This window comes from Ambystoma mexicanum, chromosome 5p (assembly GCF_040938575.1).
Source record: "Ambystoma mexicanum isolate Mex_15411 chromosome 5p, UKY_AmexF1_1, whole genome shotgun sequence".
NCBI lineage: Eukaryota > Metazoa > Chordata > Amphibia > Caudata > Ambystomatidae > Ambystoma > Ambystoma mexicanum.
The window spans coordinates 1,158,161,324-1,158,185,618 of record NC_090930.1 but is presented as its reverse complement, the minus strand read 5'-3'; the positions used below and the strand labels follow the sequence as shown (position 1 = coordinate 1,158,185,618).

Below are 24,295 nucleotides of genomic sequence, written 5' to 3'. Positions count from 1 at the left end.
CTGAACTTTAAATCTCCATGCCAGCATGTCTGCCACCACTGCTATAGCTGTATTGATCAAGCTTCTGAAGTTACAGTTCATCTGGTGGTATTTTTACCACCTGTGCTAATATTGTCTGAAAGTACCACGTGGCTTGGTGGAAATGTGTGTAAAGCTCTTATGTGACCATAGTGGGCTGTCTTACGTAACTCGGGCAATGGATGTATTTATTGGTGGCTCATAGAGTGCTTACTGCCGGATGACTCCTGACTCCAAGCGCTGAACCCGGGAGATAACCTGTTGCATGCAACTGTCTTGTTCCCAAGACGAGTGCGCTGCCCTCAGCTATCCTCCCGTTAAATATGTAACGAGCCACGTCAAGTTGGCCCATGCAAATGGTGCATCCAGCCATAATGATAAAATAAACGGCAGTGATAGCATACAGTATTATTAAAACATCAAAGGACATTTCCCTTAAACTGAAACTGACCTGGTGTATTCCAGAGCAGCCAGAATTATGAACCGTGACCATATATATCATATATGTATATACCTTTGCCTGGTGCAGTCCATACTTACCGAATCCTCATCTTGAATCATGTGTACCAAGTTATCAAGGACCGGTATGAGGTTTCTAGAGAGACAATCAAACACAAGCCAAATGAAATGCACCTTCTTGGCAAACCCACAGACTGAGGTCGGCAATGTCAAATAAAATACAGAACACCCCTTACTTTGACTTCATGTTGTTAAAGTTCTTTCCTAATGCCAGGTGTCTTATGGAGCGGTTCTTACTCAGCCAGACGACGAGGGTGGAGAGGTCCGACTCTAGGCCTGTGCAGGGGAACACAAAGGCAGAAGGACTTGTGAATGACATGATCCTGTACAGGTGTGGCACATGCGTGAATTACCCAGCGAGCTCACAGGTGTGGGGCCTCGTGAACACAGACCGCTTTCAACGGAGCCTTCTTCCCCAAGAAAAAGTTTCACACGTTACTAAGCCATTAATTACCCAGGGAGTGGGGCGTGTGGACTGCTAATTGCAAACCAGCTGAAAGTGATAGCCAAGCCAGTTGAGGGCCATTACCAGGGCCCATGGCTCTCAATAGTCCGAACGACTTGCCCGCCCCTGAGGTAATTACTGCCATGAGCACGTCAACAGAATGGCTGGGGTGCAGTTACATTTTTTTAAAATACAAAAATGAGGTTTTCGCAGTAAGCACAAAACTTGTTTAAAAAAAAAAAACAAGCACGCGATGTCAACATGTTGGGCTTTTCTGTAGGCATGGGAAAGGCCTTTGCCAGGCACAGTCATAGTGATATTAACTGCCATTGATGGTAGCAGGTACAAAATGGTGCGAGCACATGGGCATCTAATAGCAGTGCCTGGCAAATGTCTAATACTTACACATGAGCCAAAACTGTTGGCTTTGCCAATGCTTGTTGTTAATAGTGAAGGACGCACATAGTGTTTATAAATCGAGTGGCTAAACGCAGACCTGGTTAAGACATTATTTTTTACACCAATAGCAAGTTTACAGCTCCAATTGAGTTATTATCTCTGAGAAGACTGCTTTGAAGAAAACACTGGCAGGCACTTGAGGCTTGATTAAAGCGAGCTCAAAGAGGTCCCATGAGGAGGTGTTTAGGGAGAGGAGTGGCAGGAACTGGGAGGGATTGGCCAAAGGGATTAGCATGGCCATGGGCAGTAACTGGGTGGGCAAACAACCAAAAACACACCTAAAAGAAAGACGTTGAAAATAGAGGGGACTTCTGCCTTGTCTGGGAAAACTGTGTGTGTGCAGCTATGCTACACCACACTCTGTTGCTGCATATGACAGGCTGTGGCGTACCTGCTGCTCTCACCAGTCTGCATTGTGGGGGAGAGGGGTTCCAGTGACAACAGAGCTGCCCTTAGAAGCTGAGCAAGGTCAGAGCGGCAGCGTTATTCTGCAGAGCTGTCTAAAAGGGAAGGCTGGTGAGGATTGAAGAGGCAGCAGGGTAAGCAGCGATTCAATTAATTTTCTTTGCAGGGTGGGTGGTAGAGGGTATAAAGTTGAAGACACTGTGCATCGGACGCTGTGTGGCTCTTCAGCCAAGTTTTACATCCAAACTGCTACTTATACCCCGGGCAGATGTCTGCGATCTGCTTCCTCAACTCTACTTCAGTCCCTTCCTTCAAATGCGTGAAATGGGGAGGTCGCTTTTTCTCTGTTCAGGTTGCATGGTTGTGGAACTCTCTACCCATGAATTTGCGGGGTATGGAGTTGCATTGAGAGTTTAAAGACATTCTTATTTCTTCCGTGAGGTGGAAATATGGTGCGTATGGGGCGCGAGTCTTGTTTTCTGCTCTTTGGTTTTGGTGGCAGGGTCGTTAGCCACTTGTTTTTTAATGCCTTGATCCCTCCTTGTTGAGGTGATATGTTTTGCACTTAATACGTACCATACTATACAGGGAGTGATTGAGAGCAGCTTGCACAGTTAGATTCATCCTGCATTTGGAGCAGCCTGCATGGCTACTGCACCTGCACTGGATTCTATTGAAGCCTATTCATCTCATATCCAAGCACATTTTTATGCCAGCAAAGGAAACAGGCCCAGCGTTCTAGTGCCAGAGGGACTCATTTCCAATGAGCAGAGTAGGTTTCAATACCTTGCTGGGGCCACTGAAAGCAAATTCTGTTGAAATTAATTTGGTTGTGTCCTTGACCATCAGTCTGGTTTCAGAGCTGCCAGAAGCACAGAAACTGCTCTCCTGAATATCCGTGAAGACCTGCTCTCCAACCTTGACTCTAACATCCCTTCTGTCCTCATCCTACTCGATCTCTCTTCTGCCTTTGAGACAGTCAACCATGTCATCCTGCTCAACCGTCTCCGAGATAACCTGGGTATCACTGATCATGCCCTGGCCTGGCTGACGTCTTTCCTCTCTGATCGACCCTCCCAGGTCGAACTTGGGTCCTTCCTTTCCTCCATCACACTCCCTACCTGTGGTGACCCTCAGGGGTCTAACCTCTCTCCCTGGCTGTTCAACCAATGCCTGGCACCCCTTAACCACTGCATTGCCGCTCTCTGCTCCAACTTTTAGTGCTTTGCGGAAGACACTTAGCTCGTTTTCAGGCTTCCCTCCGCCATCTCTTCTCCCTCCATCATCTGTGACTGTCTGTCTGCCATCAAGGAGTGGTGTGCCGCCAATGATCTCTGTCTTAATGCCAGTAAAAGAGAGATTCTCATCGGCACACCTGCTCCCTCCATTTCGGTCACTCTCTGGCCGGCCTCACTTGGCCCTCTTCCTGCTCACACCTTTGAAGCAAAGAACCTGGGGGTCATCTTCGTCTCCCCACTCTATATATATTGTGCATTGCTCCGATAAAGAATACTTTCAATGCCCGGATTCACATTTCAGAAGACAAAAGTGAAGATGGATCACTGGTAATTAACACAAGTACTCAGTAGCAGTTGCAGCTGTGCTAAGGTGCAAATTAATATAATGAAGGGTTGGAAAGTGCACAGCGAAAGAGAGAATGGGACAAGTTGAAAGCCATGGCTTCATGGTCTACCTTCAAGTCCCACTGATGAAGAGGGTTTCCTGACAAGTTAGCAAGGGAAGCGTCTATCACAAAGGCGAATGTGGGTATCATGCACAAGGCCATAAGGGCACTTTAACTCACCTGATATCTCATGGCATTATTCTTCCTTTTGACACTTTTGAGATATTCCAAACATTTCTGTAAACCCACACTCATTGTTTTTGATGCCCCCAAGCGCTGTTAAAGGACATAATGCTTTAGGCTTCAAAAGGGTCAGATTCAGAAAAACATGTATGTTAGCCTTCCTTTCCGCCCCTACATGCAGAGACAGTTTCCCCTTAAATATCATGCTCAGATGAGTCACGTGTACAAAAGTCATAAAGATACACTGCAATGATTATAAGAGTGCAGAACAGGGGACTGATAACTCAGATGACAACCCACCATGCATGTCTTAATTTGGTCAGCTTCTGCGCAGCGAGCAATTCCAAGGGCATGGCATATGCTCAATAGAGATGCGACAAGTGCATTTTCTAGAGGCACATGAGTTCCATATGCAAAGAATCCAATGTGGATTATAAACAGATGCAAATTAACAAGGGGGGTCCTGGGAATCTCTCTGCCAGACATTAGTCCTGGTTATGAGAGCCTTACCCAGATTACTGATGCCATATTTCCAAGAACGTACTGGTGTTGACCATTCCACTGTTCTTTCATACCCGGTCATGCTTTTCCAAATTCTTGAATTCCACATTTACTCTAGACAACATTGTACTGTTGTAGATGGACATTTGCTTTTCTGGCCATACGAAATAGCGGTCTTATAAGAGGCTTTACACAAACCTTTGGCATATGATCAAGGAACTGAGGCTCGGTATAACAATGACGAAGGGTTCATTGGAATAGTCTTTACTTTGGCAGAATAATTCCAACCTGGAGCAACGCCACCAAATATGAATTAGAACCTTCAAGCATCTGCTAAAGAATGAATGGAGCATTTTTGATTTGCAATGCTGGCATGAGTTGCCAGTCGGAGGAGTTTGGGCAGGCGAGAGCAATTTTCATCAACCTATATATTCCTCTGCTACTCCTTAATTCCCTGTCTCATCCATCCCTTCATATAAGGCCAGTCTAGACCCCATGAGCACAAGCTTGCAATCACACCCAAATAACATGTTTTTTCTGCATCACCTTTCCAGGTTGAGGCAGCACGCTTCTTGCCAAATTATTAAGGACCAAGTGGAGCACACAAAGCCAGTGTCTAGTTATTGAATTCCTTTGAAAGCCCCTAAAGTGAAACTACCTTTACACTGCTTAAAATACTTTAACTGGTGTGTGGGGGAAGAGATTGAATAATTCTGGCAGTCTGTACTCTCCTATTTCCCAAATTCTGCTCTTCAAAGCATGGTAACATGCAAGACGACGGGAAGGATAGGAGGCTGCTTCATTCTGCTGCCTCAACCCATATTGCCATAAAGCCTCCAGTTCACAGGCAAACATACAATGTTCATTGGCATCCCTTTCAGAAAAGGCCAAATGGGTTCCCATAGTGTCCTACCCACAATCACGTGTCCTTATAATGCCAATATCTGATATAGGTTGTTCGGTCCCATTTGAACATCACGCAGGTGTGTGCTGCCAGTTTACACTGATAATATACTCCTCTAAGAATATGTGAATTTCTCAATGTCCAGATGAACTCAATGACTACCCTGGAGTTGTCCCATTTCCTCCCTCTTGACCAGTACAAGAATGGCACGGGAGTGATACAGTCACAGGAAGATTTTTCTAAAGGTGCTGTATCCCAGAGGATATACATATTCCTTCATTTGGCGAGATTATTCTTTCTAATAGACGGAACAAAGCTCAAATTGCCATGCATCTCACATGTTTTAATTCCTGTAGTTAACGAATCAGCTTGGGCAAGGACGTTCCACAATATGCAGGATATAATCACACCGGCTGCATACGTTCATACTTTGAAAGTGTCCCCTTCGAATGGGTGCCCTCTATGATGGTGATGTGATTGATGAGCTGAGCAAAAGGTTCAAGAGGGGGGAAAACAGGGTGTGAGAAAAAGGAAGGGCCAGCCGAGTGCCCTTTCAAGTATCATGTCTCAGAGAAAGCCATTAATTCAAAATTCCACCATAGCTTTTGAGTTTGTGGCATGGCCATATCAGGTTTTAACCAAAGAGCTTGAGAGGAACGCAAATCTTGATAAGCACCCTCAAGAACCCCAAGTTATGGAGGGCAGTTTTCGCAACAGTTTACCTTCAATTTCTTAAGCAAGTACCCTCCCCTGTCTTACTCTGGCATGCTCCCTTCATTGGAGATAGTCTATGTAATCATTTTCATTGAGCACAGCATGGCTTTATAAGGGGGAAAGCCTATTTACTCCCTGATTTTCTCAAATCTAAGGCAGTGTCTTGGAAACACATTCTACAAGATGTGGTTGGGATTAAGATGTGGCCATGGTTGCCAACCCATGATTTCCAATGGTTATTGGGAGACCAGTTCTGGTTACTTTGACTGAATTGTCTAAAGTGAATCAACATTCTGAGCTTTTGACTGGGAAGAAGTGTGTGGAATCTGAATTTGAAAACCAATACTGTTTGGGTGGCCACCAAAATGTTTAAATGGAATGTAACCTATTGGTTTGAGCGAAGGATCCAGCCCTCACCATAATCCCCCATAAACAGTGTTATTAAGTTCGGTAGGCATCGCCTAAATAAATATGTGAAGAACTTCAAAAGGCTTTCCAAGATCACCTGATAAGACAAGAGATGCTACCTTTAATGGACAGTGCAGGACTGATCCCTGTCTCGCAGCAGGACCGATGGGATTAATTCTTAAGAGCTGTCCCCTTCCTTTTTTACCAGACATGTACAAAGGAATAACTCAACTGCTATAAGAAGTGACTTGTGGGGATCAGGATACATCACAGCTGACAGATAATTGCAGCTGTAAAGACTACCCAGGGTCGAGCAGCTGTAAAGACTACCAAGGGTCGAGCCCAAGAGGACAACAGTGGAGTGTACTCTTAATGCCCCTAAAATGAAGAAGTCCTACACTTGCCGGATACAATTTCATTGTTGTGTGGATAAACTGATAGGGTAGTTCCTTACAAGTACTTTATCCCTGGAGACAGCTATTTTGTTTGTTGAAACCACCATCACTAATGCTTTATCTCTGCTGGAGTAAGGGTGTGCACATTCCCCAAGAACTTGAAATGCATTCTGTGGACTGTCACCAACTCTAAAACCATGCAGGGCCCTTTTGCCTTGTGCAAATCTGATATGACTCCATAGGTCACCTCGCGCACTGAAGCCAAACATCATCTATGCCCAGAGACCAGTTTACAGTAATCCCAACAGATGGTGAGCCTAAAACCTGAGCATCTAAACTCTCAGTGCAGATCCGTACACATGACTGGTGGATATCCACCATAGCATTTGAGAGATTGAACTAGATAAGTCCCATCAGATACTATCCATGTCATTACTTAATCATTTGGTATGGATTCAGATGTATTTTTCCATTGACACTCCTTTGGGGTGGTAGGGTATGTGAGGATGTTGTAACGGTTTATTGAGAGGCCACCCTCAACACAAGGAGTTCCTTCCCTCCCCAATCAAGGGGTCATCCAACAAACTTTAGTGTAAGTTCTTTATACTGTCCTATCTCTATTCCATCTCATAAACCTTTCACCCCTCCCCCTGAGCTACCAGTGAGCAAAGAACTAGGCCGGTGTACAGGAAATATATTTGTGTTTATTTGGAATATAGATAACAGAGATCGCACTAAAAACGACACAGGCTACCTTCATTGTGGCTCACAATTAAACTTCTTGTTACACAAATAAATCGCACAAGTTGGTTGGGAAAAACACAAATCACAATACTTTATACAGATTTCACTTCAGAACCGATCAACACTGGTCAATGAACAAAAGCAATTTACATATGTAGTGCTGTGCAATTTCGATTTTCCTGTGAGCTTAAAAGGCTAGCAGTTTGGTTTACAGACTGGTACAAATGCATATGGCAATTAGGATTTCTCCCACGCTTTTGCTTTAAAATAAACACAGGGTGATTTAGCGGTTTGTTTTTCAGACCCTCCCCTTACTTAAGTCTGTGTTGGGGAAGTTGGACAGTAAACATTGGGATGATTTAAGAATTTGGGATTTTCAGCCTCCCCTCCACTCAAAGGCCTTTATTAGGGGAAGGTGAACAGTAAACACTGGGATGATTTAAGAATGTCGGATTTTCAGCCCCCTCCACTTAAAGGTATGCGTTAGGGGAAGATGGACAGTAAAAATTGGGATGGTTTAAGAATGTTTTATTTCAAACCCCCTTCCACAAAGGTCTGTGTTGGGGAAGCTGAACAAATAGGATTACCCTATTAAATTATAGTATATAGTTTTCAGCGCACACTGGGAATGAGCTTTGTTGATTTCAAATTTGAACACAAATCTCCCTGTGGTGTTCTGCGAAGGGGAATTCATTAAATTAATCTACACCGTTTTGAACCCCCTAACGCACTTTATAATGATAGTTGTTCTTTTATAACATACTTAATACCGGGGACCAGTTTTGAAGTGCGAGACCAGGATTCGAACCTGTGTTGCTATGCATTGTCTTGCTTCCAAGACAAACAAATTGCCCCTGAGCTATGCTCCCAGCCCAATAAAGGGAAAGGAATTAATGCTCAATTCTACTTACAGTCAAAACCTCGGTTTAAAATTCAGGAAAGCCAGCTGCATTTCAGGACCCTCTTGGAGGACAGGGCAAGGGTCTGGCCACACCACTCTCAGGGATGGTCCCCAGCTCCTCACCACAGGGCCCATTCAGCTTTTAGGCCTCCCCAGCAATTGACAGCTCACCCAGATGCAATCTCAGCAAATCTCCTTTTGGTGTTTCCTTGCTCTTGTCAGATGGTAATTTTTAGCAGCTCTTTCCCTTCTCTCACAGTGCATCCATTTTATATCCCAGTGACAACACCATCAAGATCTCAATTTGGGCAAGAGTTCTCGCAACCAGGATTGTACAGTTACGCTTCTCTTTCCTCCCAAGTTCAGCCTTGCTCTATGGATTGGTGTAGGAGTCTGGAACAAACATATGGCAACTCTCATTTGAAATACCCTTTTGTTTCCATGTCAACTTTTTGGCAAAAAGTAGTGACGTGGAAAAACTTCAGAATTCACTAGTAACTGCCATAATATATATATTTTCCGATTCAGCTAATCATGGGGAATTAGACGGCAGCCGGGTCTTCATCATTTTGCACAGGGGTTCCACAATTTTCTGATGTTTTTACAAAAAGCATAATCATTAGGAACATGCAATTTACTACCCACATTCCCAATTTTAGCATGCAAATTCAGAACATGTTCAGAGCCGCCACCTTTTAGCTGGTCATTACAATTCCCTAAATCACAGGTGGATGAATTTTATTTCAACAAAATCGCCTGCAAATTATCTAAAAAATGACACAGAAATGAAGACAGTACGACTTATGATTGCTGAGAAATATGCATGAGTCATAATAGTCCTTTTAAATTAATAGAAAATCTTCATGATATGCAAATTGTTGCTCTCCTGTTTTCAGGGCTTTTGCCACTTTTAGCCAGCCTGTGACCAGAGTTTATTTTTATTAGCCTCTTTGCTGTTTGAAGTTGGTAGCTGCTGGTCGTAAACACTTGGGAGGCTTTGGCAACACGGAGATACCCCAAATCAGATAATGAGCTAGACTGGCCCTGTGATGTCACAAGGCCCTGCAACATCTGGCATCCTCTCCTCTTATACGAAGATGACCAACATTTCGATCTGGAAAGCTTCTACTTTACTGTATTTCTTTTCAGAGTTAAGTCGTTATTGCAGCCCCTGTTTTCACATCGCCCCCCCGACCAGTCATGTACCGGTTAGGCCATCTGCCCTGCACAGAAGAACAAGTTACTTCTTACCTGGTAACGTTCTTTTGATGGGATGTTCCTCCGACGTATTCCTTATCTTGATAGATCATCTCCAGCTTGCTGGCCTCAGAATGTATTTTTTTTTTCCAGTAGAGGGCGCTGCGTGTCAATGTCCCTCGACAGCCTCCGTATCGGTGCCAACGTCATAATGCGTATAAATAGACTCACCCAGCGTCCGCTGCTCAGTTCCGTTTTGACGTTAACAGTTGTTTTACATGAATTGGTTATTGACCCAGAAGGAGCGTAAGCTGTAACCACAAGGGAAGTTTTACTGAGGGGATGGATGGGAGGGGCGATAAGGAATACGTCGGAGGAACATCCCATCGAAAAACGTTACCAGGTAAGAAGTAACTTGTTCTTCGAAGGGATTGTGTCCTCCGACGTATTCCTCATCTTGATAGACTCCCATAGCAGTGGTGTGTAACTGGAGGTGGGAGTAAAATTGCCATGTTTCCCTTCAAGAATGAACAGAGTGCAACACAGCTTTGCCAAATCTAGTCTCTTGGCTAGAGGAGGAATCCAGGTTGTAAAATGTTGTGAAGGTATGTGCAGACGACCATATGGCAGCCGCACATATGTCTCGAATCGGTACCCCTCTTTGGAGGGCCGAAGGGGCTGCGATACCCCTGGTTGAATGAGCCCTAAGATTTTGAGGAGGCTCTTTCCCTGCCAGTTTGTAACATTCCAGAATGGCTAAAATAATCCATCTGGAAATGATCTGTTTTGTTATCGGTAATCCCAATTTGTGCCCTGAGTAACCTACGAACAGTTGGTCTGCTTGCCTAATCCTAGCAAGTCTGCTGATGTAAAAGCTCAAAGCCCGCCTTGGGTCCAGCCTATGCAGCCTTTCTTCCTCTTTCCCTGAATGGGGTGGGGGATAAAATGAAGGTACGGTAATCTTCTGGGTGATGTGGAATTCAGAAACCACCTTTGGGAGAAAATTAGGCTTCACTTTGTCTTTATGAAAAATTGTATGAGGGGGTTTACAAGATAGAGCTTGTAATTCGCTCACCCTCCTAGCAGATCTCAATGCCACTAATAAAACAGTTTTAAGGGTGAGAAACCTTAGTGAACAAGAGTGGAGTGGTTCAAAAGGAGTACCCATCAGGAAATTTAAGACTAAATTTAAGTCCCATAAGGGAACTTGGAATGGTCTTGGAGGATAGACATTGGTTAACCCCTTCAGAAATTGTATTACTAAGGGTTACTTGAAATACAATGGTTCCTCTGCAGTGCGCTTGAAGATCGATAGCGCTGCGAGATAGCCCTTGATAGTGCCAACCTGAAGGCCCTAATTTGCCAAATAGAGTAGAAAAGATTACCTCGTTGGTGTACCACATGAAAGGGGGTTGATATTCTTTTCTCTACACCAGCTGCAAAATTTGTTCCAACGGCAGCGGTATAAAGTCTTTGTTGCTGGCCTTCTTGCCGAAAGCAACACCTCCATGACGTCATCTGGGAGGTCCCAATCCTTTTATCTCAACCTTTCAGATACCAAGCGTGAAGGTTCAGGGTTCTGATGTCTGGATGGAGAACCTGACCTCCCTTCTGCGAGAGAAGATTCTCCTTGAGTGGAAGACGAATTGGAGGGCAGATGGACATGTCCTGAAGGTCCGGGTACCACATTCTCCTAGCCCAGTCCGGGGCAATTAGGATCATGGCTTTCCAGAACCTTCTCAACCTCCTGATCATTTGAGGAATGACAGGGACTGGAGGAAACGCGTACAGAAGTGGAAACTCCCAGTCCACTACGAGCGCATCCCCTAGAGCTCCTCTCGGGGGAAATTTCCTTGAACAAAACTGATTGCACTTCCTGTTGATGCTGGTGGCGAACAGATCCACTCGAGGGGTTCCCCAAAGGATGAAGATCTGTTGAAGGACTTCCTGAGCTAGTTCCCACTTGTGGGAGACTGTACTCTGCCTGCTCAGAGCATCCGCTGTCAAGTTTTTCTCTCCGGCTAAGTGAACTGCCGATAGAGAGATTCCTTCTTGGATTGCCCAAAACCAGAGCTGCATCGCCTCTCTGCACAGAGGCAGTGATCCTACGCCTCCTCCTTTGCTGAGGTAGTGCATGGCCACTGTGTTGTCTGTCATTGTCAGGACATTTTTCCCCTGTACAGATGGCAGAAAAGCCTACAGCGCTAGTCTGATTGCTCTCAGCACTAACAGGTTGATGTGTAGTCTGGATTCCGATGGAGACCAACGACCTCTGATGGTCAAGTCATTGGCATGGGATCCCCACCCCGTGAGTGAGGCATCTGTGACTACTGTTATCTCCGGCCATGGTTGCCAAAACAGTACTCCTTTCAAGATGTTCTCCTGGCAGGCCCACCACTGAAGGTCTCGAGCCACCTTGTCCGGAACCTGAAGGAGATCTATTATTCTCCCTGAGAATTGCGACCACTGAGTTCTTAGTGCCCAATGAAGAGATCTCATTCTCAGACGAGCTTCTGGCACAAGGAAGATGCAGGATGCCATGAGGCCTAGCAACCTCAAAAAGTGGAAGGCTGGGAGACGTTGGGCATTTTGAAACTTGGTGACCATCTGCAGAATATCTTGAGCCCTCACCTCTGGTGGCGAGGCTTTTCCCAGGGAAGTGTCCAGGTCCGCTCCAATAAACTGGAGTCTCTGTGATGGTATCATCTGTGACTTCTTTAAATTGAGGGAGAAGCCCAGTTTGTGAAGGAAGTGGCAGACATAATGTAGCTGGATCTGAGCTTGTTCCGGAGATACAGCTCTGATCAGCCAATCGTCCAGGTAGGGGTAGACGTGAATCCCTTCCCTCCTTAGACTTGCAGCCACTACCGAAATTAGCTTGGTGAAGACCCTCGGGTGGAGGTCAGCCCAAATGGCAGAACTCGAAAATTGATAATGAGAGCCGCCAATTGCGAACCTCAGGTATTTCCTGTGTTTCAGATGGATTGGCACATGGAAATAAGCATCCTGAAGGTCCAGAGATACCAGCCAGTCCTGGAGCTGGAGGGCCTGAAGGATCTGAGAAAGAGTTACCATCTTGAACTTGTCCTTCCTAAGGAACTTGTTCAATTCTCGTAAGTCCAAGATATGTCTCAGTCCTCCGTCTTTCTTCGGTATTAGGAAGTAGGGGGAGTACCAGCCCTTGTTCCTCTCCGCTACCGGTACCAGTTCTATGGCACCTTTCTCCAGCAGGTCTACAATTTCCTGCAAGAGGAGCGGATCTGGAACTTTCCGAGAGCTGTTCCCCAGTGGATGACTGAGGAATGCGTAGAAAAGCAGGCAGAAACCTTGGGCAACTGTCTCCAATGCCCAAGCATCTGACGTAATAGCCTGCCATTCCGTCAGATGTTGAGTTAGCCTGCCCCCTACTGGTGTCTTGTGAGGAGAGTCCTCAGAGTGATCTAGAGGCGGCTGATGCAGGTGCCGAGGGTAAAGAGGCACCTGCTGCTGCGGCTTTTGTATTTTTACCCCGTCCACCTCGGGTGAATATTTTTTCACCTCTTTGAACCGACTGTCCTCTGCCTTTTCCGAATGCGGAATAAAAGTGAAAGGACTTACCTCTCCAAGAGGTTCCTGAGGGGCGATATGGCGTTTGACGGACTGCAGCTCCCAGGGATTTTGCTGCTGCTTTGGATGTCTGTAACTTTTCTAGGCTGTCATCCGCCTTCTTGCCAAACAAAGAAGAGCCGTCAAAGGGCATTTTTAAAAGTCTGGCTTGTACATCTGGAGCAAAGCTAGACTTTCGCAACCACGCAAATCTGCGGGTTGTAGTACTTGCCGCCGTGGCCCTACTGATATCATCAGCAGAATCAATGCCAGTTTGAAGGGATTTGCACATTGCGTCTTTACCATCCTTAATGATGTTTAGAAACGCTTCCCTTTCTTCTCCCTCTGGGAGACAGTCAGCCGCTGATGAAGCACACTCCCAAAGTGTATGGCTGAACCTTGCGAGCGTACAAATAGCGTTAATAGATATCAACGCCATGCTACATGCAGAAAAAACTTTCTTAGCCATAGAGTCGTATCTTTTGTCATCCCTGTCCTGTGGAACAGTAGGGTATGCCGATCTACTACCTGATGCAGTTGCTGCTAGAACAACCAGACTCTCTGGAGTTGGATGTTTAGACAAAAATTCAGGGCCAGTAGTAGATACCCTATATTTGGCTGATAACTTTTTGTTAACCGCCGGGATAACCTCAGGAGTTTCCCAGTTAGCCAATATTTTTCTTTGTAATGCAGCGTGAAATGGAACCACAGAATCCTCCTGTGGGCCTTTAACTAAAATTTTTGTAAGGTCATCTTGTTGGAATGCAGGTGAAGGTGTAGACCAACCCATGAATTCTATAATTCTTGCCATTAAAATTCTGTAAGGGGTCTCAGCATGTTCCCCTGGGTCTGGTTTGGCAAATTCTATTTCTGGGGAAGTATCTAACCCACTTGCCTCATGTAAGGATTCTCGAAGGTCCTTCAACCTATTTTCCTCAGAGGTAAATTCCTCTGGTTCTGGTGTTGCAGATCTCTGCAACCCAAATGGTCTTTCTTGATCCGAATCCTCCCCTTCCTCATAAATTGAAGACAAAGGTCTGAAATAAATCAGACCTTGGAAATGGCTTAAATCCCAGAAGGGGCTAAATTTCTCATAATTGGTTGGGAAGACGTCGTCGACGCGGACGTTAAAGGCTTCCAAAACACCGAAAAGGCGTCGAGAAGATTGGAAGAGGCCTCGAAGAACTCGAGAGGTTCGGGATCCTACTCGAGGTTGTCTATGACCTCGAAGTCATGTTAGAGGCCCTGATTATGACCACTGGCTGTGAGGTAGTGACGGCCATGGGTTTGCTCTTTTTCGACATCGGCGTCGAAGACAGCATCGATTCGATTGACCTATGCGTCGATGAGCCCTTCGATAATAGCGTCGATGATGCAGATTTATGCGTCGAAGGGACCTTTGACGATGGCGTTGATGGCACAGTGCCTTTGATCGAGGGTTTGTGACGCTCTCGAGTAGTTTCTTTCGCCGGGTGCAACGACTCACAGTGTTTAGATTTTTCGGGTCTTTCACCAAGGGTATCACCCTCAGCTGTCTTCGATGGGGTCGAGGCCACTTTCACGAAGAAGCTAAGCATCCTTTTACGGAATCCCTCCCACTCAGCCTGAGAGCTATGTTTTGTGGGGCAGGTGACTCTTTCCGGAGAAGCAGAAGAAGACGAGGAAGGAGATCTTCGACGTCTCTTACTTGAATACTTGGATCTCGAAGAGTGGTGGGAACTGCTTCAAGACCTAGAACGAGAATGCTTCCTGTGTCTGCGAGGAGATGAATGTCTCGACTCTGCCGAGGAAACTTTCGAAGGAGTTTTAACTGTCTTACCTCTCTCAAGCTTCCTCTTACGCTCCTTCAAGGCTTTCGCCGTCATGGACATGCAGTCCTCGCACTCCGAACATTGGTGGTCCGATCCCAGGCACCACAAACAGATCCTGTGAGGATCTGTCAATGACATTTTCTTTCCACAGTCTCAACATTTTTTGAAGCCGGACCGTGGAGTCGTCGGTTCGGATGAGGATGCCATCGAGTAAGAGTTGGTATTCTCGAGGAATAATGAAGAATATATTTTCTGACTAACGAACTGAGCAACGCGATTCCAAGGCCCACGAAGCGCGGAAAAACAGAACTGAGCAACGGACGCTGCGCAAGTCTATTTATACGCATGATGACGTCGGCGCCGATACGGAGGCTGTCGAGGGACATCGGCTCGAGGGAAATCGACACGCAGCGCCCTCTACTGAAAAAAAAAAGAAAAGTTTTTCCGAGGCCAGCAAGCTGGAGATGATCTATCAAGATAAGGAATACGTCGGAGGACACAATCCCTTCGGAATGAGCTTTCAGAGACTCCAAGTCTGGGGGAAGTTTGTTTTCAACACCCTTAGTGGCCACACTTTATTGTAGATGTAAACAACTGGGATGCAAGCCAGGCTTCCAGTGGGGGAGTCCTTTGTGAAGTTTGTCCCACAATAAGCAAAAGGTTCTGCCTCAGACCTAAAGGAAATGTTCATGTGACACATGGAAACAAAGTGGGTTTTTCTTTTCAAATGTTTTCCGGTATTTGGCATGCGACGCACAATATACAAGACTTTTTGTCAACACACATGTCATTTCCCTGACATCTTTATGTTAGCACAGGTACATGCTTCTCATGTCTCATTCTACTGCAAACGCTCATCCAAACTCATTTTGGTGTCAGTGTTTGAAAATCCTGCTTTCTACATGAAAGGGGCCTTTGCATTTTGTCTGCCACTGTGAATTAATATGCTGGTTTTCCTTTTGTAGTGACAGGTAGGCCTTTCTACAATGGCACTTCCATGTATTACTTGCAGAAACCCCACAGTTTGCCATAATAGGCCCATTTTCAGTGTGAACTGTAAGGAACCTATGGTGGCAACAGTTAAGACAGACACAAGTGATCCCAGTTCAAGGATGCTGATTAAACTGTACAGGTAGGTTAGAAAAATGCCTAATCTAAACCTAAATCTAAGATGGGAGAAAGCTTCGACTATCAAATAATAAGACAGTCCTAGTGGCGTCTTGTGAAATGAAAAGGGCATATACTAAGAAAAACCTATTGCCAATCCTTACAACTAAATACAAAAGAGTGCGGGATAGTGTTCACAAAAAGAAGGAAGTGTTCACAAAATGATAAGTCAGGGTGTGGTAGCCCCTCCCTTCCCCACATTTTGAGCACGGGACAAGGCAGGACTCCAAGCAGCACACTGTCGAGATTTCCCAGCACGAGACAACTATTCCGCTTTCAGCTATCAGGACCTGCGGCGGTTAAGTTTCTTTTCTCACAAAAATCTCTTGCCTCAGAGGACCTGATGTGCTTCAAAATAATAAAGAAAAAGTTCCTTTTCATATGCACGTTGGGTGATGACTTCTCACTCCTGGGCCCCCCTCTTCCGGGCTCAGATCCACAAAATGTTCCTAGCGATATCGGGAACTTCGATGTTTAAATCTCTTGCTTCCGAGGGCCTGATATATTCAGAATTACCAACAAAAGTTCCTTTCTGATTGCATTTAGGGTGATGATGCTTCACCCCCGAGTCCCCCTCTTCCGGGATCAGACCGTTCTTGACTGTTTGCCTCCATCCGTCGGGTTCACTACATCTTTCCTCAAATCAACTTCACTTATAGCCTTCACAAATCTTAATGTCTTTTTAAACAGTTCACTATGGACATCCCTCTGTCGGGTTCACCTTTGTCAATACACTGTTCATTGGGACATTAAGCTTCGCCCCTTTCCATCGGCATCCCTCTGTGAGGTTCACTCTTGCCAACCTTGCAAGTCACACAGTGCGGGATTCACATCACTTCGCTTTACATTCATCTGCCGGTCAAATACTTTCGACCTTACAGAGGATTTTACTAGACCCCTGTATGACCACTTTGACCCCTTCCTCGCGTTTCTCAAGGCCTTCTGGTAATGGTAGTTTAGGGTATTCACCGAGAGCTTCTCGAGTGAGCACCCACATGGTGCCAGACCACTATGTTGCTGGCTTCCCCCTCTCGCATCAACAGTTCTTTGTATTTTCCTCAATTAGCCGTTTGCTACTTTTGTTCAACACAATTCATTTTTTTTTTTTAATCGGCTCTCCCCTCGACTCGCCAGCTGTGATGAACTGCTTGGCTTTTCTTGTCTCTGGAGTCAAGGACAGTACCACAGTAACAGGCGTCTCTCCCTGGCTTGGTTATCAGCGGAGGAGGGCCCTGTGCACCATTGACATCTGCTGCAACACACGCTGGCTATTGTTCGCGGTCTTAAGGTTTCTTCCACTGAGGATTCACAGGCCTTGGTCGGAAAGGGCAAGGTCACTTCTCTCTTTTTCACCCTTTTGGTTCTCGCCATCTTTCTCCTCCCTCTTGAACTGTCATGCTTGGATAGCTCTCTCGTCATGTGGTCTGCCTTGCTCGTATTGTGCTCTCATGCTCCACCTTTTATTCCTGTGGGGAAGGGGAAGGGAAAGGGCCGTCAAGTGTGTGTGATTCCGGTCAATTGCCTGTCCCTTGTTTTGGGACATGTCAGGTAAATGGCTCTGGTGTTAGCCTGTTGTTTTTCGTGGTGTGCAAAAGTGTGTGTGTCGGGAAAAGGGGGTGGGGGTTTGAGTGTTTGAGCATCCTATGTGGTAGGATGGGTAAAAGGTGTTATAAGAAGGGGGATACTGCGTCTCCCCCGTCAGCGTCCCACCTGCACTCCCCGAGGATCCCCCATCCAGGTGATCCTCTTGCACTGGTCCACCCCCAGGAACTGGATCCAATAGTGATGGCCGTGTAATGGCTACCTGGATGGCAGATCCCCAGAGACTAGTAAGTGAGACACCTTCAGGTGTCTCACAAAAGGTTTTGATATAAAGGCGGGCAGGTCATTTTTTTCAGTGGGCCCCATCGGTTCCATTGGTTTGGGGCCTTTGATTATACCCCAAAATGCCCTCTTCTTGAGATCTGCTCTGTTTGCCCAATGTGGAGCTCATGCATGAATGGTGTGAGACTTGCGGTTATTCCTAGATGGAAAAATAGCTTTGTGTAGGCTGCGTCAAGCGAGGCGGAAGGGCCGCACTAATCAAATAGACATATGTGAGCCAGAGAAACAATTAGTGAACATTGAATTCTGCATTAGAAAGCAAAATAATTATTCATACACAAGTGCAAACCTTCATGAGGAGGCCAGCCCAAGGGGAGGCAACAGCAGTATATAAAAAAAGCTAAGCAAGCATGGCCATGCATTTTTGGAGGAGGAGAGAGTGCAAGTTTAGAGGTGTCTGGAGGAAGTAGAGGATGGACACAGAGAAGATGTTAGAGGTGACAGGAGTAGCAATAGAGGTGAGAAATATTTAAGCAGGCAATGGTGGAGAGAGTAAGAGCTAATACAATGGAGTTAACAGGATGAGAAAAAGGGGTTGTGGAGAGGAGGTGGTGTTGACAGGAGAATCTGAGGAAGAGGTGGGGAAAGAGGAGCAGAGATGTTGCAAACAGAGGAACAGTGGAGGGGAGTGTATAAAGAGAGGAGATGGGGTGAAGGTAGGAGTGAAAGTGTAAGCAGAGAGCCTAATGTCTAAGGTGAACAGAGAAGTTGGCAGGGAGGAGAAACCTGCGAAGGACCTGAGAAAAAATGACAGAAAAGGGAACATGTAACCCACACCTACAGGGTGTGTGTGAGGAGGAGGTACATGCATCTCTCAGTGCATCGAGAAGACCAAGCAGGAGTTTCTTATGTCAGAGGAGAAGAGAGGCGACTTAGAAGGAGGCCGCTTAGCAGGCGTCCAGTTGGCAAAGACGATAGTAAGCATCCACCAGTGCCTCAGAACTAACCTGGATCTGGAACAGCAGCCTTACCTGGGACCCCACAATCCTCAAACAGAAGTGATTGTTGGCACCGACAACAAGACTGAGTGACACCATGGAGATATTTTGGGATAGGCATTCCTTTTAGGTTATCCAGAGACAGTAATCCCATCTAATGTTCTATAACGTGTTGGTTGTCAGAAACTTGTGAACAATTTAAGAAGAGAGCAAGAACACGTTAGGCTGGAGGAAGCTTATGCAGGGAACCTACCAGTGACAGGCAGACCGTTTTAGTTTTCCCTTAAGTTGTCTTACCTTCCTTCTCTGACCTATTCAAAACTTGTTTGAAAAACCTTGAATAAATATTATTCTTAAACCTTTAGTTGCTCTGGGATTAATGGTTCTCAAGTATGTGCCGACTGGTACTAGGGGAAACATGACTGTGATGGACCAGGCATTCCAAAGGTATGTGATGGAAGAAAACCAGGAGTGTTTATCTCGCCATAAATGACCTTTGTAAATGAGCTAAGTATCAGTACGATGTTGAGTCCAAACAATAACCCTTTGGTTGGCTATAACCATCGTTTCTGGTTCATCACGGTTGAATCTCAAATCTGCATTAGGCATGCAAGACACCTCTATGTAAATTCAAGGCTTCCATTGAGCCCCAGGACCATCAGGATTTCAAAGATGACCAAAATTGTAAGTGACCTTTTAACACCTACATTGAGAGACTTATAGTTTCCATGTATTCACACTACTTTCCTCTGTGCATCTACCACATAGTATTTAAAGAATTTAAATGTACTGCTAACTGAACATTTGTATTACTTTCAATAATAAAGGGCTACTCTGTATCTTGGACCACCCTAGTCCACAACAGAGTTGGGCCAGATGAGATGAGAAAAGAACAGCTTATTGAGCTCTATTTGCCTAAATCAAGAAAAGTACCCAGCATCTACCCTCTTGCCTCAATTAACGCTGAGACACACCCAAAAACAAATTAACCTATCACTTAGCAAATCAGCTAAAGGTCTGAAAGTCCAAGATCTTCACAAGGGAAAAATGCAACTGCTTTAATTTGACCTTTCTTCACTTGATCTAACAGATACGCAGTCTTCTTAATGTGGACATGGTGTGTCTGCAAAAAATCGTTCACGATCAGTATAAACAAGGGTGGGAATGTCAGGGAAAAGAGGAGTCCAGCTTTCTTCTCAATGGAAGGCATCACATTTGATCAGTGCTATTGACCCATAGGGTGCCATTTGCTCATTTTCAATATCAGTGACACTGTCACTTTAGACGTTGATTTCACAACTGCTATCCTCTTCATTATCTGCATAGGGATAAGGAGCCAGAAATGTAAGCGAGTAATCGTAATGCTTTTTGTAGTTCAAGACATGTTCCATTTTTAATTTACAGTACAAATTTTACCTTACATACTGCATTGATATTAATTAGCTCCTCCATCGCCTACCTGTGTGCTTAAGGTGTTGGACACTTTTGAGATTCTCTGATTTATTCTGCTTACATGTGCAAATTATTAGTACTGGCATTCTAAAAAGACGTTCTGGCTGTCTGAACCACCGATGATGATGTGGTGTCGCCGATGGATGCAGCGAATGGGCCACTTTTCGATCTTTCCTTTGGTGCCTTGTCTGCCAATGGTAAGCGGAACTAAGACAGAGTTAAGGACTTTCGCGTAGAGGGAGCACCCCTCATCAGTATGCTCGCTCTAGAAGTAGTTGGTGACGCAACCTCGTCCTTCCCAAGCCAAGTGACCTGCAGATGAGTAGAACCCACCCAGATCAACGTTGTGCAGTCTGGCCTTTTTTTGAACCCCCGGGGGTGGGGCGTCCTCTAACGACCTCATGCTCTTTTCTGATGGAGTATGTTCCTGGGACCGGCCAGTCTTGGGGGAAGCATGACCATGCCCGGAATCAGAGTCAGATGCCTTACCTAATTTAAGCCAGACTGCTAGCCTGCTGTAGTGGTCTTTCTTTGTCTTTTTAAAAAATCCCTGCCAAACCTTGCATCCCTCCTCTTCATGGTCCGGATGCAGGCAATACAGACATTTGTGGTGTCGATCTTTGACATACACATTCCTCAATCGACACATTGCGCAGAGTTTGAAGACACATCTCGTTTCTTCGGCCATGGTGACAAGGCGCGAAGTAGGGCCAGAGCCCGGGCGTTCTCGAAACATGCTGAAGATCCACGATGTAGTATGATCTTCGCCGACAGTGGGTCCCTGATGCCGGTAGTGGACCTCCGTTCGAACATTGGTGCAAACATCGGTCTCAATGTACTAAAAATTTGTTGAAAAACACTTGATATATAAAAAATAGTTCAGAGAGCAAAAAGAGAACTCCCAACACTGAAGCGTACTGTAAAAATCTGAAGATGGCCACCAGGGATGGAGTTTAGGGAAAGGGCTGTCATTGGATGAGGGCAGTATGACCCAGAGGACAGTGATTGGTTTAGAGGAGAAATACAGTTTTAAAGATAAATTGAAACCGTTTTTGTTTTTTACTGAGGATTCCCAGCCTGACGACAAGGACTATTCATGAGCATGTGAATCCATCCCAGACCCATGCTGGAGAACCGTGATGATAGTGATACATTTATGTTGAAAAGCTACCGTTAGAAATCTCTTTGTAGATAATTTCACCCTACACTACTATGAAAGAATACATTACAGCAGCATAAAACAATTAGTACACAAAATTGGTATAATGACGTACAGACCCAGGGTAGAAGGTAGAGACTTGTGAGAGGTTTAAATCCCTCTAGGTGATTGTCAACAAAACCCTATCCACACACTAAAAAACCAAGCCATGCAAAAACCGTTGGCTTGTTTATATATAGCGCACTTTAGGTTCAAGGCTTAACTTCAAAAGAGGTGATTGGAGTTTCAAGTCGTGCAGTCCAATGGGAGGTGATGACAGTTGACGGAGACAGAAGCAGAAAAGCTCATACTGGAAGAAGGCACATTCGTAAAGCCAAACAAAATCATACAAAGCCACAAGATCCACACAGAAGTCGATCCTGAGGAGTTGCAGTATCTGTGTAAAGATTATTTGTAGACGAAAATGTATCAGTGCCAGCATCTGACATTGAATCCACAGCTTCATGTGGCACTGAAAAGGTCACAACGAAGAGTCTTTGTACAAGTTTCAAAACTGTAAGTTCCAGCCAAATCTTGCACTGTGGACAACGTGCAAACATCTTTGCATGGTCCTTTTTTACAAAGGCTATTAAGCCATTGCAGTCACTCGGTTCAACAACCTAGCTAGCAAGTACATCATTCTGATCACTTAGGATTTCCTTGGGACTTTGCTGTTAATATTAGGAGTACCGTTGGAAATTTGCCCTGTCATTAGCACAATGGTGCCGATGTCCAGTGTGTTTTGGGTGCAGTACTTTGAGGCCACAAGGAATCTGCAGGGAACTATTCTACAGATATTCTCTGGGTGGACATGGCAGGGCCATCACCTACTGAATCCTTCTGTCCACTAATATACTTTTTAAAAGTGGATTTATCTTGTCATGGTCTCCACCTCAATTTTACTGCAGAGTGGGAACCGGCATCTGGAGGCAGCTGGCATGTCAGATACTGTGGACCCGACACCTTGGACTACAGGGCACAAAGGGCAATGTGCCTTCCTGTGGGCAGCGTTACCCTGTCATCCGAAATGCCTACTATTGAAAATAGATTTGGAACTAGGGGAACTGGCATCCTACGAGGCAGGCGAGGCCTCTCAAGAATTTCTATTTGACGAAGCCTTCGTGAAAGAAATGGGAAGATTTCTGGGCACGTATACAGCCCTCTAGAAAGCACAAAGGTCCATTAGAAATATTTTCCCTGCAAGAGTTTCTACCAGGACCCATCGCAGCAGAGGTTGTGCGTCGGTTGTTCTCACTCACAGAGAAGGCCTCAGAACCCAAGTGCCCATTACTGGGAGTCCAGTCAACAAAATGCATTCTTCCCAGCATGAGGACGGAGGCACCTGAGGACGCAGAGGGCAGGCAATTAGCGCTACCCAGGAGCTCAGTCAGGTGAGAAGTGCAATAACTCATCCGCCGGTGGGGAGACAGGACACTGTTATACTTCCAAAATTGGCAGATGCTTTCAAGCGATTCAAGGCTACTACAGACAGTAGCAGGTTTTCGGCTAGAGTTTGTGACACTGCCAGTACAACATACCAGACCCAAAGCAATTCATGCAAGCGCGCGAGGAGAGGGAACTTTTTAAGAGAGCTAAGGCAATTGGTCAGCAAGGGCGCGATAGAACACAGTGACAGAGCAGTGACAGCCTTCATAAGCAACATGTTCCTGGTACACAGGAAAGACAAATTTAGACCAGTAATCAACCTGAAAGAAACTCAATGGGTGCCCGGTCTACAAGCACTTCAAGATGGAAGGAGTGCAGCTCCTCAGAGACATCCTCCGAAAGGGAGACTGGCTTGTGAGGTTGGATCTGAAAGATGACTATCTGATGATCCTGATTGACAGCGAACACTGCAGATACATCGGATTCCTATAGGGCGGCAGATATGGCAATTCAAATGTCTTCCATTCGGTCTGGCCTCAGTGCCCTAGGATTTCATGACGGTCACAAGGGTGTCGGTCATGAAAGAAAGAGGTTTCCGCATGATCATTTATTTAGACAATGTCCTTATCCTGGCAAACGACAAGAGTGCTTATCGACCAGATGCAGTGGGCATCCCAGCTTCCGTCATCTCTAGGTTTTCTGATAACTCGAGAGAAATCTGAGCTAATCCCCAGACAATGCTTCGAATTTCTGAGGTTTGTAGTGGAAACAACAAGAGCGACTCTGGAGCTGCCAGTTCCCAACATGAGAGCCATAAATACCCTATTTTTCTAGAAGATTGTGCCGTAAAATGCACCATTCTAACCCATTTTTTTTTATCAGGATGTGAATCATCCCCACCCAGAGTCCCCTTACATTACTTTGCACTCTATCACTACACCTGGTCACTTGTGCTGATTAGGGTAATGCTCAGACTGAAAATATACAGCTGCCGCCATTCAACTTGAATCGTTTACAATGCCTGGATCCCCACAGGAAAACCACCCCCGCCGCCCCAGCTGCATCCACCACTGGCCAAACACATACACTCATCACACACAGACACACACATGTGCACAGTCACACTCCTGAAAACATGCACATGCACACGCACACACACACACACAAACTTATTCAAACTCATACACACACTCACAGAGCCTAACAGTTGTACACGCACCAACACAAACACGTTTTTTTTTGCAGCACCACGGTTGCTGGAAATGTGAGGTGCCTAGATGGCTTTCAGCATGGTTGCCAAGCCACAGTTACGTGTGTTTCACTCCAGTCGCCATGCCCATGCTGTCCTGCTCACCCTGCATGCAATTTATTTTAAAGGAGAAGTGCAGTACTGGACAAAGGACAGTCCAGCAGGAGGCAGAGGGGTGCACCAGCGCATGGTGTTCGGGTCCGGAGGG

At 45.6% G+C, this 24,295-nt stretch overlaps 1 protein-coding gene across 1 annotated transcript in view; it reads right to left on the bottom strand.

The window, feature by feature from the left end:
• CARMIL1 (capping protein regulator and myosin 1 linker 1) overlaps positions 1-24,295 on the bottom strand; it is a 1,545,633-nt gene that overhangs the window by 506,693 nt on the left and 1,014,645 nt on the right. The window contains exons 19-20 of the mRNA XM_069613644.1: positions 714-813; positions 559-613 (exon numbers count right to left, since the gene is read on the bottom strand). Of these exons, the coding sequence (XP_069469745.1) occupies positions 559-613; positions 714-813 (155 nt within the window). The remainder of the gene's footprint in view (positions 1-558; positions 614-713; positions 814-24,295) is intronic.